The sequence below is a fragment of the Serinus canaria genome, chromosome 1 (genome assembly GCF_022539315.1).
Source record: "Serinus canaria isolate serCan28SL12 chromosome 1, serCan2020, whole genome shotgun sequence".
Lineage (NCBI taxonomy): Eukaryota > Metazoa > Chordata > Aves > Passeriformes > Fringillidae > Serinus > Serinus canaria.
The window spans coordinates 39,606,093-39,624,418 of NC_066313.1; the positions used below are offsets into that span (position 1 = coordinate 39,606,093).

The 18,326-nt window shown below is 41.6% G+C and overlaps 1 protein-coding gene across 1 annotated transcript; it reads right to left on the reverse strand.

Moving 5' to 3' along the window:
• Positions 1–1,904: 1,904 nt before the first annotated feature.
• TMEM123 (transmembrane protein 123) lies at positions 1,905–18,047 on the reverse strand. The gene is made up of 6 exons (XM_030234767.2): positions 17,940–18,047; positions 13,083–13,151; positions 10,967–11,029; positions 6,361–6,555; positions 4,797–4,950; positions 1,905–3,718 (listed from the first exon to the last, which is right to left on the reverse strand). Exons 1-6 carry the CDS (start codon positions 18,001–18,003, stop codon positions 3,694–3,696), a joined length of 570 nt encoding a protein of 189 aa, XP_030090627.2. The 5' UTR covers positions 18,004–18,047; the 3' UTR covers positions 1,905–3,693.
• Between the last annotated feature and the right edge of the window lie 279 nt (positions 18,048–18,326).

An 18,326-nucleotide genomic window follows, 5' to 3' on the forward strand; every position in this document is an offset into this window, starting at 1 on the left:
TGACTGGGTGCCCTGATTGATAATGCTGTGCATGTAAGCACTTAGGCTCTCCTTAGGACTAGTCCAAGAAAGCTCTAGTCAGGCTTGTCTGTAGCACATTGCAAACAACCCTGGCAAAAGGTTAAACCATGGGTAACAGTCTAGTGTTTCACTGAGAGAGGGTCAAGTGATTTCTGTCACTTGTAAACCAGCTGACCATGCTCACACTTCATTCTGCATCAACTTCCTTCTTGGAAAGCTTTTCCCAGAGCTCTGACTGGGTTAAACAATAAATAAGCCCCTACCCCCAGCATCCTGTGCAGCTCTGCTGACTGAGCAGCTCAAGTTCTTGGATATCAGGGTTTCAGCCCTGTGGCTTGTCATGAGGTGACAGCATGTGTTTGCTGTCTAAGCAAGGCTTAGAGGGTGTGGAGGATGTGAACTTCAGGATCATAGGAGTTTAGTGGTCAGACTTGCTGTGGGATGCAGATAGAAAAGGTATTGCATACATCCTGTGTCTGGAGCACAGCAGTATTCCCAGCTGGAGCACAAACATTTTTTGAAAATAACACACCAGCTGTGAGGACCACCAATTGGGGCTCATTCAGTGCTGTCTAGAAAATGCATTTACTTTCTCCACAGGTTCATTCTCATTCCCTCTGCCTCCATATCACAGCTAAATTCTTAACCTCGTGAGTTCTCTAGGCAATTTCCAGTCTCTGATGCCCTTCCACTTTGCTTTTGGTAATACTGTCACATTGTTACTTACTTCTTTTTCAACAAAGCATGTTAAAAATGCTATGTAACTTTTCAGAGCAAAAAATGGAGTGGGCAGGAGTAGGTAAGAGCTCTGAACAAATAAGAAAGGTATGAAATATTTACAAAAGGATAATGTTCAAGTTACTGAATATTATCACAGCAATATCTTGCTTCAACAGTATGGGCTTTTTCTTTTTTTTTTTAAATAAAAACACAAGTATAGCAGTGCATTTCCAGACTGCCTTGAAGCCTCTGATGCAGAGCCCCATCAAACCAATTAAGCTGGAAGTGCTATGATTTGGTACTGAATATAGGCTAAAAGAGAGCTGCATGAAAAGGAAAGACCTGTGGGATGAAGACAGAATGCTGCAGCCCTGAGATGTGACTCTAAGTTTGATCTTGATGTGTTTGAAGGGCAAAAGTAACACTTATAAAAGCTAACTTAAGCCACCCATGTTCTGTAGTCAGTGAGTGACTCCCCCAGCCTGTAGTATTAAATAAAAACACTTTAACATGAAGCACAAACACATGAGTATGAAGGGTAAAATGTTTGCATAGGGGCTGTGTGAAAGAGCTGCAATAATGAATCGAATGCTGGCGCTGGGCTTAAAACGTGACCCTGCAAATGCAATTCCTTGATGTGTCAGCAGAGGGGCTCCTAAGGCAGTAGGAATTAGGAACTGCTTTGCTCAGCCTCCAGCACTAAAAGAAAACACACACACACAGCAGATGGACTAGAAACAGTTGAATCATCTTTACAAGTATTCGTAAACTCAAGTTAAGGAAGAGCCGAACGACCATAGCATCAGCTCACTTTATAAATCTATCAGTAACAAAGCTGGAGTTTCACTTCCTGTTGGAAAGCAAAGACAAGGTAAAATTCATCAGTTGTGCTGCCCTTTGTCTAGATTCCACATGCCTGAAAGGAGGCCTGGTTTTATAATTGCACTGACACTTCTGAAGTCTTAAGCACATACTTTTGCTTTACTGTAGTAATTAGATTACAGAATAAATTAAAAATTATTGAACTAGGCAGAAATGAACTAGGTCTGGTATTCTAGCATTTAAAAGTAAATATAGTGGATGCTTCTTAGGAAATGAATATGACTGTGAAAAAGACTGAGGGAATTACAAAACCAGATAATAAATTAAAAATTCAACTGAAATTAATGTAATAACTCCAAAGATTTAATTTTATTTGTCTGTACAGCAGAGGTGAGACAATCGCAGTAACTGAGTTGCACTTAACTATCTTAATTTCTACAAAATAAGGAATTACAATTCCATGAAAGAATTGTTTCCATAACTCTTCAGTCAAATCCATCAAACAATACAATTAAGAAAAAATACAAAAGTTGCTTCAAATCACTCTCTCTCCCCTGACCCTCAAACACAGTAACAAAATGAAACAGCCCTGTTTACCCCCTTTTCAGGAGAGTAGCTAGTTGATGACCCATTAGCCATGGTTTGCTGGAGTTCCCTAAGCCTTGGAAACAGTTTTACCATTCCACATGAAAAAGGAAAAAAACCCATATAGCCACTTTAACATTGCATGTCAGAATAAACTATTGCTTAAGAAAATAATCTGTTGCAGAGAAGTTACATTTTCCCTGATGAGTTTTTCCCCAGCCCCCAAGAGACCTGTGTGCAGTTCCCACTGTGACTTTCCTCACCTGTCACCAAGTCCCCTGTGCCCAGCATGAGGCACTGGTGCCAGCAGTAACCAGGACAATCAAACCCCACACCCAACTGTCTTCAACGGGGGTGGGTCTACAAGTGAAGCCTGAGCAAGACTGAACAATCATTGAGTGACTTAAAGTGATGCAGGCCTGTGTTTCCTGATCCTCGTTCTAGTTTTCCTTACAGCAGTGTAAGTCAGGAGTCCATTGCTGAAGTCAGCAGGTTTACCTGAGTGGACCTGCAGAAGTGACATGGGAACAGCACCAGCCATTCTGCACAGGACCCCCAGAGCATTTGTGCCTTCAGCTAAAGGGGTGCCCAGAGATGCCCCAGTGCCTTCAGCTGGGCTTTTGAGGAGACCTCTGTTCATCTGTGCAGCAGGACCAAGTTCTGAAAACAGCCTTAAAAATGCAGTTTATAGTCTGCTAAAATGCTGTCTTATTGGTTTTCCCTTCTTTATACAACTTTGAATTATTATCAAATGCTGCTAAAACACTGCAGACGGCTTCATAGTAGTAAAAACAAAGAGCCAAGTGATTGTTACCTTCCACTTCAAGGCCAATTTTAGAATTTTTTTATATTTATAATGGCAAAATTACTTTTCCCCATTTGCATTAAATTTTCAATTGCACAAGCTTCATTATGACTTGCTAGAAAAAAAGATGCTTTTAGAGAAAAGGGTTATGGATGGATACTTCCACTCTGTCCATGTTTCCTGCAGCTACTCTCCTTATACAGCCTATTAAGGAAATTATCTGCAGCCCACTGGGGAGCTAATGACTGATATTTAGAGTACTCATTATCACCTTCTATACAGTTATCTAACCACACCTCCTTTGAAGCCTATTAAAAATTGACTGAATTGTTCAAAACCTGAAATTTCTAAACTAACATTCACATCAAACTTCAAAATAAATACAATTTAATACAAAATTTTAGAAAAAAACCCCTGAACTTAGAATTGCATGGATGCAATTGCCTGTGCTAGTAATTAGCTGTTTCAGAGAGCTTTGTACCTTAAAATGACTCAATATGTGATTTTCTCTTAATCTGGTCACAAGTGCTGGAAAAAGAAAATACTGTCTTTACAAAGTGCTGAGTTCATCTTACAAGAGCCAATGTAAAAATCGGGATATTTAAAAGCTTCTCAACATTTTGCAGGATAACACCCAAGACAGGTTTGGAGACTGAAAATCTCTATGAAAGAAACTCTTTCAGTAGTTAGAACAGCTGTGACAGGGTGGGTTTCCAACACTGTCTTCTCTGAAGGCTCCTTTAAATGATGGCATCATGTTCATCACTGTAACAGAAACACAGTAATTAATGTTCTGCACTACAAGCAACAGTCAACGTGAGAAAGAGCCACCCAGGCGCTGCTGAGAAGGTTCTTTTGTGAGCAGAGGATGCCTTGCTAGGAAGGAGTAAGGACACACTGATCTGGGAGTTAGTCCTCTCTGAGCCAAGCCTGAATTTAGCTGAACAGTTATGTTTTGTCAGCAGTCCTCCAGCTTCACTGGCCTCATTAACACCTTGTCTCTCATATCTCATTCATGTATTCTTACATCAGCTGTTGCTCAGGCCTGTTTATCCTATCTGTCTTACCTATAACCATTAGTAAAGTTAATCAAAGGCACTGCACAAGCTCAGCAGCAGGTTCCCTTTGTTTTGAAGATGCTATTGATGTGAATTTTACAATACCCATTCACAAACACCACTTTGGGTAAAGGTGCAGCAAGGACTGGCTTCATTCCATGACCAGTAAGGAAGAGTCAAGATGGAGAGAAAAAAAGGCCTGAACACCACTATCCCAACACTGTAATGACATCACCTCACTTAAAACAAGCTTCTTGACTAAGATGGATGACACTGAAGAGAAAAAGTAAAGCAACCTAGTTCTTCCACTAAATGTGGGTAAATCCTGAATTCTGGAGTAGACATGAGCATAAACAGCAAGTGAGATGGTAAGATAAAAAATTGGTAAGGATAAGAAACTTTGATTACAATTTACTATACATTAATGGCAAGGGGGAGGAAAACACCAAAGAATGAATAAACAGAGCCTAGGAGAAAGAAGAAATCTTGTAAACTGCAGAAAGTTTCAATGAAGTCTTAATTATTCATGGACTACCTAAAAGACAAGGATCCCTTTAAAAAGAATAGAATTATTTTATATAATAGATCAGAGAAAAAAAACACACAGAAGAGAGGCATATGAAGAATGGCAGAAGTAGTGAAAGACATCAGAGTTAAATCTCTTAATGATATTAATATAATGTACATTAAACAAATGCAACAGAGTTCATTCTACCAATTTGGTTTTCCTTTTGCCCCCTCAAGAAAGTAATAAATGGTCAAGGGACAAACCCTTGGGAACTTACATGGTTCTGTACTGAATGCCTCTTCTAGAGTGGTAAGTTTTGCATCCAATGTAGAGAATGACTAGGACTCCAAGAGTCAGCACAATGCCACCTACAAAACTGCCCACATCAAATCTGGAGGTTTTGACTATGACAGCCTCTGATTTTGATGTGGCTGAAAAGAAGAAAACAAAAGGCACATTTTACAGAGCTTGCAAAAGTGTGTTTTGAGGGACTACTCTACATCCTGCCCTCACCATTGCTTTATCACCTAAAGACACAGACAAATTTAACCAAGATCAACTGACAAGACACAAGCCAAGCACAGAAATGTAGGGCTCTGGTTTTAAGTGCCATATTCTGGTGACATGGGCACAGCTGATCCAACTGCTTGCCGTCTTTACAAGACCAACTGCTCCTTCTCTCCACCTCCCTTTTTCCCCCTGCCTTTTCTCTCCCCTGCTCTCCCCTCCTTCTACACATGGAGCTCCTGCCCTTCTTAGGCCAGTTCTAGTGTTTTTCATACTCCCCATGAACCAATTTAACTCACTAAAGTGGCCTGAAATGAACCCCAGCATAAAAGGAAGCTTCTTTCATTCAGATGAGCATACTGAGTCATCCTACATGAGGGGGTCCAGCAGCCTCCAAGTCTGTCAGTGTAGTGGGAGCAGAACACTTGGTGGCAATGAGCTGTTGGGACTGCTTTACTTTGTCTCATGGAATTGTATCCTCACAGTCCCAAGTAAGATCAGCTCTGCAGCCTGACACAAACATTGACACAGACAACATGGCCCCAGATAAGCCACAGCTGTTTCGATGCCAGAACTGGTTACATCTGCTACAAACTCCCACCTAAAGACCAGTCTGTGCCCAGCTCTATTTGTACTTGCTACATAGAGCGTTACATGATCAACTTTAAGTTCTTCTGGTGACACCTTCACCCACCCAATGACGCTTCACAGATATGTGAGCACTCCTGATGTGTTCAGAAGGGCAAGCATGAAGTGATGGGAACACAGCCAAGTGCAAGGAAATACTGAATTCTGCACTCACTGTTTTTGTATTACCAGGTACAGTTAAACTGTATTTAACAACTTTTACATAAAGGGTGACTCATGCACAGTCATGCTCTATTCTCTGTTAGGGTAACATTCATTACATTGCTAACAGAACTCAGTCTTTTTACCAAGCCAGTAGACATATTCTGAGATACAGGTCAGCTGTGAAAAAGGAAGTATTAGAGATGAGTTCAAATAAACTGCAGAAAGGAGAGCTGAACAAACACAGAAGTTGTATTCAAAATCGAGGCTTTCTCCATTGCATTGCTGATCTCCTTGCTGGTGGCTGCTGGATAAGACCACTTGCACCTTTTTTCCTTTTCCCTAAATCTGTCAGGTCTCTCAGTAAGTGGAGTGCTCAGAGCAACATTATCCAGGTTAGTAATGAATTCCCACTTTAGTCTTGTTTTTTTAGCATGCAAATACCGTCTCTCTTTTTTTTTTACACTACTGTAAAACAAACTGTTCTAAAACCCATGTGAACATGCATCCAAGCCTTTACGACCTTGCTGAACTTGCAAACTCACCTGTTACAGAAGTGGAGGAAGTTTTAGAAGTGGTCACCACTGTAATGTTGCCTTGTGGCAATGTGACTGGTGAGGCTGTGGTGGGAGTTGCTGTCTGGCTGGTTTTGGTAGGCTGCGTTGTCAGGATCACAGACATGGTGGTGGTGGTGTTGGGATGACTGGTACTGGTCACATGAGTAGTACTGCTGGACACTCCTGGAAATTTTTGTGATACCACACAGAAAAATTCATCAAAATAAACAACTGTATACTCATTGAGTAAGACCACATTTATCATGCCCAAAGAGAATGACAGAGTAACAATGAAAATACAACTGCATGGTATCCAGGCTTCCATACAGACTTTCCTTTGGGAAGGTCTAATTTCTGATTTCTGGGCCTCAAGGTCAAGAATTATTTAAAGGAAAGGCTATAGAGAAAACCTGGATCATATATGATGACTTTTAGGTGAGTCAGTTTTTTGTTTTTTTTTCTTGTTAACAACTCAGTTCCATAGAATCATGCCTAACTTACAAGATATTAAAATGCAATAAAATTCAAGAGTTACTTTTGATTTGAAGTGCCTACATTTTCAACAAAGCTTTTCTGGTAAGAACAGGGTTTGCACACAAACGCTACCCCCCAATTTCAGTAATGATTTGATCTTTCATTCGCTTTTGAATGAAACACTAGCATTAGTAGGGTTCCATATACATTAAAATATACCACAGAGAATTCTGAATTTATGTGGTAAGGATAAAACACGATAAAATCCAACTAAGGTAAAGGTACTGCTTAAGTTATTTATTTAGTCTTGCCTAGGTTAAAACAAAGGCTGGAATGCTTTTTCTCAAGTTTCATTGACGTAGTGTTTTTTATTTTACTTTTACCTTACACTTCCCCTTCCCTCCTCAGAAATCACTAATGAACTGTTCAGAATAAAAATACCATTATACAAAACTCAAGAATAATAGAAATTGCTATTTATAGCAAAATCCTTTGAACTTTCATGGAAGGCAGCCAGACAGAATGATTTTAAGACAATTACTTATTTTTCTAAGAAGGAACTAACAAGAAACATGAGTCTGTTATGCAACTAAACATTTCTCTAAGCAGACAGTAGTATGCAAATAGCTTTTATGTATGAAAAAATTCTAGAGAGAATCAGCTCCTTTGCAGCTGTCTACTTCTGTATTGTATCTATAGCTTCACACAAGCTGGGCTCATTTTACACCCTGTGAAAGCTTTTCAATTTGGAATTTCAAATATCTAATTATATCTATGTTTTCTTGAAATTGACTAAAATTAGACAAATTGAAAGACAGTTTCATCTCAATTCCAGTGTAACCCTGATACTCAATTTCTGTCTTTTTTTATACAGCATTTAAAATGCTTCTGTAGAATAAAACTTGTGTTGTGTAAAACATGAAGAACTACATATAAAACTGTGTCTTTGTTAAGATTAAAGTATCACAGCTCCCAGTGATGATATGAGCATCAAAAACTTTAAAAAATTCATCAATATAACAATGTAAACATGCAGGAAGTAACTAGCCTACACAACACTTCTGAGACATTTAGCATTAAAACTACTGAAATCCCAAAATAGAGACTCTTTTGCAAATGTTATTTGTTTTCCTGTTCTTTAACGTTATAACTGTATTGTGCCATAAACCCAGAAAACCCTCTGAAATGAACATTGATTGAGGTGGAACAATTGGATTCATTTGCTTACCTTGTTACAATTATGAAAATTCAGTTCCTCTATGAAGCATGTGTAAAATACAGCAGATAAAATTCAGGGCACATTTTAATACTGACAGGTAAAACTCCCAAAAGGCACAATGATCCATAAATATCAAATGGCTCCTCATTGTAGGAAGTAAGCAAGGAAATGTCTACATGGAAACCATCTACAGTAACATGACATGAACCTACACCCGGTAAGTACATTCCTAACATAAGGGATACCAAAAAAGGACCAGTCTGGATGCAAGTGTCAAGCAGTTTTCTTTGGGTTGTTTTTGAGCTGAGATTTCTGAGTGTCAAAGAGCCTTCTGTTTCTGAGCAATACAATGGCTAACTGTTAGATGTGTAACATTATAAAATGATGTTACACAAAGTTGGTTCTCATTCCATGGGTATTAAATTCCCCTACAGAACACCTGAGTCAAGATGAAAAAAATCCAAACATCTATGAGGAATTTCAGCACATTACTTTTCCCCCCTCTCTTTTCCAGTAGCAATCCCTTTTTTTTTTTTTTTTTTTTTTTTACTTAATCAAGATTACAGCCCTTGGTGATATAACTTTAACACTAAAATCTGTCTAATCTCTAGACCTATCTTTCATCATGTATTTAGCATCAGTAATTTCAAAACATCATTGGGATGCTATCTGAGGCAGCTGGAGAATTTGGGAAGCTGACATGAATCAGGCACGAATCTCTTCTTCTCCACCTCTGAAAAATCTTACCTGTACTATTTTACAAGGAGAGTGAAGATGAAAGAATATTTGCTAGCAACATCTGTCCTTTTATTTTTTATTTCCCTAATTACTTTCTCCCCAGAGGGCCAGCTGGGGTTCATGGAACACTGCACTAAACAAATCCTGACTGCCTGAGTTATTTTTTATTGTTTAAAAAGGATGCATGCCAGTAATATAGTTCAGGTTTATGATGATTTGTTTTTAAGAGACAAATATTTCACACAGTTTGCTACCTGTGTTTAAGTATTAAATAGCTATGCTATAATCATAAATTTTAAAAAATATACATAGCATATAGATAAGAATCCTTAGAGCACTAAAGGATAGTAGCATATGCTGCAAAATTAAGTAAGTACCCACACCCACTTGTCTTTGTTCTGAAGAGGCTGAGACAGATAACCAAAACACATGAACACTGCATTAAAATCTATGATGTTTCTAATGAGGAAAAAAAAAGACAAAAGGATGGGAATTGCCAAACCTTGCAAAGCAAGGCACAGCTATCTGTTAGGTTTATCCTATGCCTAGCGGTAAAGGGCTCAGGCCTCTTTTTAGTGTTATTATCCAAAACTAGTAAAACTCAGAGCTCTCCAAGAAACCTGCAAGGGCTGCAGCAGAAGTCAGAAGGAGCACAGGGTGGGTCAAACTGCGTGGCCTCACACACTTAGGGGATGGCCATAAGGCAACAAGGAGATTGGAGAAATCTCTGGACTTTCCAAGTCAGACATGCTTGAACTGCTACACTGCAGGCAATGGAATGAGACACTGCACCACTTGCTATCAAAAGGAAGGTCTTTGCAAAGACCTTTGGGGTTTTTTTGTTCTTCTAGTGAGTATTTCATACTTAAATGAAGTGAGTATTTCATACTTAAATGAAAAAAACAAGCACCCTCTGAGTGTGTTAGCTCACAGCTTATCTGAAAATTACAGAGACAAAAATATAAGAGTTGTACTAGAAATGAAATGACACTTTATGATCAGCATAAAACTCCACAAATACACAAAGCATCTTAAGTAGACACAACATTTCTGCCCTGCTTTTGACATGGCTCTTAGCACAAAGGAGCCCCAGTTTCTAGCTTCTCTCAGATGCAACATTGTATCTGTGCATCACAGCCTGAACAACTGCATGACATTAACTCTTATCCAGTCTTACTAAGGCAGTGAAATCTCTGTGCAAGTTTTTCCAGGAGATGAATGTTTTAACCCCATTTTTTAACTTACTTACAGTTGTTTTGGCAGGTTGTGAAGGAAATACAGTAGTGCTAGAACAATGAAAACATACTTAAGACAAATTGTTCCACTTCACTGATACCAGCTTAAATGGCACTATTTTGCTAGGAGCTCTCTAAGGATTATTTTCTATGGTATCTGGTGCCATGAGGTTGTAGGGATGTGAGCGTCAGTATCTTCAACCATGTGTCAAAAGGACAAAAGGAGATGGTGTCAAGTTGTGCCAGGGGGTAGTAAAAAAAAAATCACTGGCAGAGTGGTGAGGCATTGGAAAAAACTGCCCAGAAAGCTGGTGGATTTACTATCTCCAGAAGTGCCCAAGAGAAGCCTGGATGTGGCACATGGGGATATGGTTTAGGGGTGATTATGGTGGTGCTACACTGACGGCTGGACAGATGATCTTGAAGCTCTCCTCCAACTGTGATGATCCTGTGATTCTGTGAGTCTTATGTAAAAGGAAATGGGGTCCTACTCTTGAAACTCAAGCTCTCAGGATTTTATTACACACTAAATCTGTTTATTGTGAAATAACATTAAACAGATATGCAGTGTTTGCATAACAACTTCTTCATCTTTACTTCGTGAAAATGGAAGAAGCTTGCTTAAGGATGAAGAATAAACATTAAAAAAACCCAACTTCTTGCAATTCTTCCTCAAAGTTTAATTTTGATTCCTGTGTTTAAATGGCAACACAAATATAATTACTGATGAAGTATGGTACCTAAATTTGAGAAACAATATAGCTTCTTTTCAGACTTGCTTTACATGTTGCTTCCCAGCCTTAAAATGGTAACACCTGTCTCAAATACCAACTTTTGATGGCCTCTTCTTTAGAATTTGGTATGACCAGGGTTAGGTTTAGAACTAACTTCTAGGTTCACAGTAATGAACAGATGAACAGATACATACCTCCTGCAGATGTTGCTGTAGATTGTGTGGATGATGCAGTGGCATTGGGTGAACTGCTATTGTCTTCAATGAAAAAAAGGCAACAAGAAAATCAGCATTATTCATTTTAATTTTAACATACTATAATTAAGGTACCCACAATACTGTCCTCAGGGTATATGTGCCTGGAGACTACAGTTGGGAATACAGCAGAGTAGCCCATCCCAAAGCAGATGGTTTTTATCCCTCTGCAAAATGCTTCCAGATCTCAGTGCAGCAAGAACAGTAAACACTGTATGCACAGCAGTGCCCAAATGGCTTACATCTGATTCTTTACACATCCTCTGTTTATTGTTTTCCACTTCTATGTCTTGTTTTATTCTGTTTGCTGTAAAATAGCCATACTGTCACTATTTTCTTAACCTACTTATGCACTATGAGGGAAGCCAGCTTTGTATTTTTATTCCTCTATTTCAGTTCCATTTTCTGTCCCGTGATCTTTTCTTTCATTTTGTTGCATCTCTGTTGCAAACTGGGATGATACTGGGAATATACTGCAGTCAAGTAGGGGCAGACAGATAGTCTGAGAAACATCTTATTGCATACTTCAGTTCTGTACACAAAAGAAGTCCCAAGAATGTACCAGTTTCCAGACATAAAATGCAACCCAGTCTTAGTGGTTTTGCCCTTCTCTCCTTTGTTTCACTTCTCCTTTTCCAGTTCTCTTTTTCTTGTCCCTCCTTCCTGCTTCTAGGCTTCTCAGGCACTCTCCCACTCACTTCTCTCCACACTGCTGCATCCCTCTTCATAGATTAAGTGTCCCTTCCTCCTGACAAAGATCTACTGGGCTGTTCCTGGGAGTGCCACTGCCCAAACCTTCCTTCCTCCCTTCATTCTGCACTGTCGTGAATGCCCATTCTGTGATCATTCTTTTCTCTGAAGTAAGTCATCTTTTACAGCACCCTCCCACACACTGGCAGGGTTATGTGCCTTGCAGCAGCTCTGCTGCTTTTCAGCATGGCTGAAGAACAAAGCATATAACCTCAGAGATCAAGAGGAGAGCAACAGAGCTACTGCAATCAAGAAGCAGACCTACACCTATTTCCTTTGAATGGATCTGCTGTTCTTACCACTGGAAAAGTCTAGTCTACAGCTCTTTGCAATTGCATACATTATGAGCAAGGTCAGGTCAAGAAGAAATGCACCAAATTTACAACTTCATACCAAAAAATGGTAGAGGGTTCAAATTATAGAGGGCATTACTTTGCTTTTTGTTTGGTATAATCATAGCCAAGTAGCCCCCTACACTGTGTACTGAACAATCAACCCTTATACTGACATAACTGGGACATAAAGTTGCAGATTTAATTGTCTTTGAGAAAGGGTCTATGATTGTACAATTACAAACATTCTTTCTTGCATATGTTGACTTTTATCCCAGCATAAGCCATGGATATGCCGGGGGTTGAATGTTTTCCACACAGGCCCAACACTGTAACCAGAACACATCTTTCAGTTTTCCCCAGGTTCTAAGTGCTTACTTTGGCAACCCTGGGACAGCTCTGGATGTGGACTGCATGTTCATACAGGTAAAAAGGAGCCACATCTACTGCCTGGAATTTGGGTGTGAGTCAGTATTGCAATTAACACAAGACAGAGTGAGTTAACCAGCTGAGTATTGCTGGCCAACAGCAAATGAGATGACTGAAGTAGTACAGGGCAAAAATGACTCAAAGGAAAAAATGCCTTGCCTTTATCTGACGATCAGAACTAAGAGGTCTACTAGATTAGAATTCTAATCTAGTAGACCTCTTAGTTCTCCTTTTAACTGTAAATTGATGTTGCCAGGTGTTTCTAGTTCTATACACAATATTGTCCCATTTTACTTCTCCTCTCTCTGCTGCTCTGGGGTACCCAAAGATATGAGAATTTAATTGGGTTTTACTGCTCCCCTTAAATATCTTTAGCTGTCCCAGAATAGATGTGGCAACCAGAGTACCTCCCTTCTGCCTTACAGCTGCTCACAATTCAGTAAAATAAAGGGCAAATTATTATAAGATAGTTTAAGGCACACAATAACACATATTGCTTTTCTTGATCTACAGAGGAATAGCAACAGAAATGTCAAAAGTATTACCTGGCAACCTACTGCCTGGAATTGGAGTAGTGCTGTTCACGTCCTTAGTGCTGTTTGTCTCTTCATTACCTACATTTGAAAACAAAGGAATAGTAAGATCCTTTTAGGTGGAAGAAGAAAAAAAGCATCTGCCACTTGCTTTGGGCATATAAATGACTAATTTACCATGGACAGGAGTCAGTCATAATGATGATATAAAAGCATGTTAGCACAACAGCCTGCTCTGAGTGCATTAAAAGTGACATCATCTATACTACCCAACCACCAAATGAATTGAAACTCCTCCTATCTTTTATCTTCTCCATCAACCCTGTCCTAAGTTTTCATCTTCCTTAAGATGAAATGAGACCAAAAGAGGCAAAAGATCAGGCACTTTCCTTCAGTAATAACATCTGACCTGCATCACCTACAGCAGAAGAGAAAGAATTTCTCACTTCTATCTCTTCCTGTGAAGTTTGCCAGGCCTTTTCAGGAAGAGAGGTGCTTCTCTAGCCCTAAATGGGACAACATGACAATACAATGAGCTCCACTAAGAAGTTACATTATTCAGTTTAGGACTAAGGTCATGTTACTGCATTCACTGAGCATTTGGCAGGTGGGGAATGGGACTGAGAAGGATCACACGTCCAAAGTAGGGATAAAATTTAAAGATAAACCACAGAGAATGAACAGACTTACATTCACACACAGAGAAGAGGATCAGTCATGGATTCTGCCTTTGACAAGCAGTTTAGTATATTTTAATATTGTGTAAAAGATAAGTAAATAACTTGAACTGAGTATCACAGAAATAGGGCATTTTCTTCATGCTTACAAAGCCTTAGTCAAGGTCTCAAAATGGTGAAGTTTGCAAATACAAATGGCAAAATAACTCATTGTATCTCATCTCTACAATAACAAGACTGAGGGCAGCACTGCAAAGTATAATACACTGTTTAATTAGGGAGATTAGGGAAAACAAACAAACAAAGGATGGGACACTGCTAAACTAAACTTCCCCCAATCCTGCAAAAACTGCTCTATATCACAGCAAGTTCCCCCACATTAAACAATTATCTGATTGGGAAAGCTAAGCCACCACAAAACTGACATTACATCAGCACACAATGTTTTTTCCTGCAGAGAAATTTTTTAACCAGGAGAAAGGCTTGGTATATTATTGGTTGAAAGAGATGGGCAGGGAATAGAGGTGGAAGTAAAGGCAGGACTGTCTCAGTTTAGTTCAGATCAGCTTGGACTGCATACCTTGAAATATGTCAAGGACCTTATCCAGCTTAAAAGATGCTATTTTTTTCCTTCTTAAACAAACCCAAACACTGGTAAATTTCTTAGACTGAGTAACATGCAGTGGCTCCAGATTAAAAGGGGTTTTGCATAAGCATATTCCACATTGGAACACATGGCAGTGAATAGGACAAGGGAGATAAAAGAACATCTTAAAATGATACTATTCTCAAAGTGTTCTCTAGCCTGAGACTGTGCCCTTGATTTTGAAGCTGCATGAATCACTGCAGTGGCAAGCAGGAGACTTCAAACAGAGGCAGACACGACTCCTGGGTTAAGCAAACCAAAAAGCACCACAGCTTTTAGGCAGTGTTGGCTCTGACAAGTAGAACCTCTCATCCCAGACTACAGGCTTCACAGTTCAACTGTCCCAAAGCAAAACAGGGAGGGGTTCTGGCCTTCTCCAGGAAGCTGAAGTGCAAAGGTTAGAAATCCACACTGACCCAGGTGTAGACACACATGGGCTAGCACAGGAAGGAAGGGGGGAGACAGCCAGCAGCCAGCTGCAGCATCCTGTGCATGAACAGAAGCAGAGCTCGTGGGGCCACAGCATCAGCTGCAACATTAGGCCTATGAATCTTAAGCAGAGAAACTCTGTGCTGAGGTTTAATCTCCCTGTGACCCAGAAGAGAGGGGACAGAAAGAAAGGATCTCTTGTTTTCATTTGTCACAATTAAAAAGAACCAACACAAGGATATACCCAACTTAAAAGTGGATCAGCACCGCATACCAGAAAAGGACAGAGATGAAGGATCAACATGATTTTTGTCCAACAACCCTGTTTTAGTCTGTTTAAGGTCAGGCACAGACAGTTTTCTAAAAAACCACAGAACTGTGGCTGGCTGGGGTGTATCTGAAGGCAAGTGTGCTTCCTGTGAAAGCCCCTGTCAGAGCCTGGCATTTCAAGTGCTTTCAGGGCCTCTTGTGGTTTTGTTGCTCTAGTGCATCAGAAGTCATGAACTGGAGCCAACTTGGATATGCAAACTTTCAAAAGGGCAAAATCAGTTCAGTAATTCCAGTTTCATAGCTGGAATTGGGATTTCTGAAGTGGCAGAGACTGAAGATCTGTGCTTGTGTGTTAAACAAATACATACAAGGTGAGTGATAGGGATAGCTCTGATACCTGCTAAAAATGAAAAGGACAGGTTGTTAAATGGACTTGATTTTGCCAGGTCCTGCAAAAATCAACACAGATTCTTTGGAATCTGTAGTCTCCAGCTTAGACACATACCAAATTACTATTCTCCATAGCTGAACCCGGGTAGAAGGAACCTACACAAACGAATGCCAATAGTCCGTCAACTACCTGCATGTGACAAAGGTCACTTTGTTCACTCCAACCGTTACACAAAAGATAAAAAACTAATTTCTAAGGACTCACAGACTTTATGTGTAGTGTAGCTAAACTTTATGCTGCAGAAAATGCTGGTATATGAACTCTCAATTTTACTAAGCACAGCTTTACATACTCGTTTTGAGAACATATCAAAAGTCATATTTAAAACTCTCTCTGGGCAAGCTTAATGCATAGCAGGCACAGAGGGGAGTTTTATGCCCAAGTCATTCTGCTGTTGTTGGTTTAAAACCCCAAAAGTACAGAAGCACTGACAATGTGCAGTCCATCAGAAAGATCATCCACTTGCTCAGTAATCTCTAAAAAATCCAGATGAGGAAGAACTGAGGTGCTGGAATGGTTAAAAGCAGAGATCTTAGAACAATATGAATATAACCTCTTCTAAGAGGCAATGATACACTAAAATCAAAATATCAGGCCTGGAGGCTGCTGCTGATTTTTTTACTGTGAGTAGTTTTGTATACAAGTAAGCTCTTGGAAGATGTCACTAGCTATCTTTTCTTAACACAACAGGAAGGGGGTGGGGGCCACTTCCTGACAGGGAGAGGGGATTCTCCTTACTCAGGTACCAGGAAGCCAGATGGATTTTACATAGTAGTGGGAAGGATTTTTTCTAAACCATATTATTTTGGTTAAATTACATTTCTTCCACTGGCTTGACTGACACATAGAAATAAACTGTCCAGCAGAGTAAAAGAGCAGCATTATATTGAAATAACCAGTCTGCACAAAAATATTAACCAGAGCGAGTGAGACACATCTGCCACTTTCACTTTTTGCATACTGGAGTATTTGATGGGGTCCACACTTCCTCCTGTAGTGTTGATTAGATAATCAGAAATGTCTGCTGAGATCAACACAAATCTCAGCAGTACTTTCTGGAAGTTTCTAAGTGGACAAAGGGGAAAAAAAAAGCTATTTCAACATTAAACTGAGATACATTAAACTGAGCCTTAAAAGGGCACAACTTCTTTCAACATAACATAATTGAGCTCTGGAGGAAGCTCACTTACAGAGGAAGGACTACAATCGAGTTTGAGGAGTTACACAAGAACACCCCTGCCCCAAGAGACAGCAGTGACTGTATTTTGAGTTAAATCACCGCATGCACTCAGGAAGCAGCGTGATAGAAGACAGACCAGTGCAATCTTGTATCAAATGAAATGACAGGCTATTGTTAAATGGAGGCCATAAGATCTTAGCAAAGCAATAAACAGTTACCTGTTAGCTCTTTTTAAAAAGAACTTGCCCTTCTTTTGGGAAGGGTAATTATAAAGCTGTTTACATTCCTCACTCTATTTTTTAAAAATCAATTTATATTACAATTTCACCAGATTAAACAACAGCATACTAACACTGCTAGACTGAGATTTCTCGGCAATATTTCCAGCAGGTTAATTCCAGTACCCATCATATTTTGGCTTCTTTACTTTGGAAAAATATGTGGCACTGTATGGGACACTTTAGTCTTCCGAAAAGGCAACTGCGGCAGCTCAGACCTGTATGTTTCTCGGTTCATTTCATGCCTGTCAAGGCTGATCCCCTGACTGTGGTGTTCTGAGCCCGGGCACAAGGCTGTGCATTTGCTAGAACCGGCCACTACAAAGGGGCACTGCTGTGAGCGCCTGCCAGAAGCGCGACAAAGCGCAGCGGCTGTACCATCCGCCCCGCCACCAGGAGCCCGAAGCCCCAAGCCCCTCGCCCCAGCACAGCCCCAGACGGGGCAGGGAGCGGCCCTTCCCGGCCCTGCCCCGGCCGGACACTCCTGGGACGCGCCGGCTCCCGGGGGCGGAGCCGCGCCTGAGCCGCGGCCGCGCATCCCTGAGGCCGGGCGCTCCCCCAACCCAAACGCCGCCCGGGGGGTTCTTCTGTCGTAGTTGTTTCTAATTAACAAACACCCCGAACGTTTCCCCTCCTCCCCGTTTCTGTCACAGCTCCCCGACATGCCGGTCGGGCCACTTCGGCTCCCACTCGGGAGCAGAGCGCCAGGGACCGCCGTCCCGTCCCGATGCCTCCCCGCAGGGCGCTCGGGGGCTGCCAGGGCGCGGGCGCGGCCCTGGCCCCGCTCCGGCCCCCAGCGGCGGGACGAGGCCTGGGTCGGCCCAGCGGAGTTGTGGCGGCAGCCGCCAGGCAGAGCGGCTGCGACGGGCGCAGGGCCAGCCCCTCCGCTCGGCCCGGCCCGACCCGACCCGGCCCGTCCCCCCGCGGGCGCTACTCACGGGAACCGCGGGCGAGCAGCAGCAGCGCCCACAGAGCGCAGGAGACGCCGCCGAGGAGCCGCATGGCCGCGGAGGGGCCGCCGGAGCTCGCCGGGCGCGGTGGGCGCGGTGCCGGGTGAGGGGCGGGCCGGGGCGGGACCGCGGGGCGGGAGCCGGGCCGGGCATGGGCGCGGCGAGGTACGCTCTTCTCTGTCTCTCTCCCCGCTCCCCGCATTTTTCGGCTGGCTGAGCGGCAAAACGCTGCGGTGCCTGTAAGGGGAGGCTAGCAAGCGGAGAGATGATGTGTGTGCTTCACCAGGTGCTACAGAGGTGACACCCGAGTGGCGGTCTGTGAACGCCTCTGGAAACAGGGCCGGGCTCCAGGAGCGCTGCCTGCGAACTGCGCTC

Excerpts from the sequence above, each read along its gene's own strand:
- TMEM123 (XM_030234767.2), bottom strand. The coding sequence starts at position 18,003 with ATGCGGCTCCTCGGCGGCGTCTCCTGCGCTCTGTGGGCGCTGCTGCTG. Across the intron at positions 13,152-17,939 it reads GCTGCTCGCCCGCGGTTCCC|GTAATGAAGAGACAAACAGC; the intron begins GTGAGTAGCGCC and ends TTTCAAATGTAG. Across the intron at positions 6,556-10,966 it reads TACAGCAACATCTGCAGGAG|GAGTGTCCAGCAGTACTACT; the intron begins GTATGTATCTGT and ends AAAAATTTCCAG.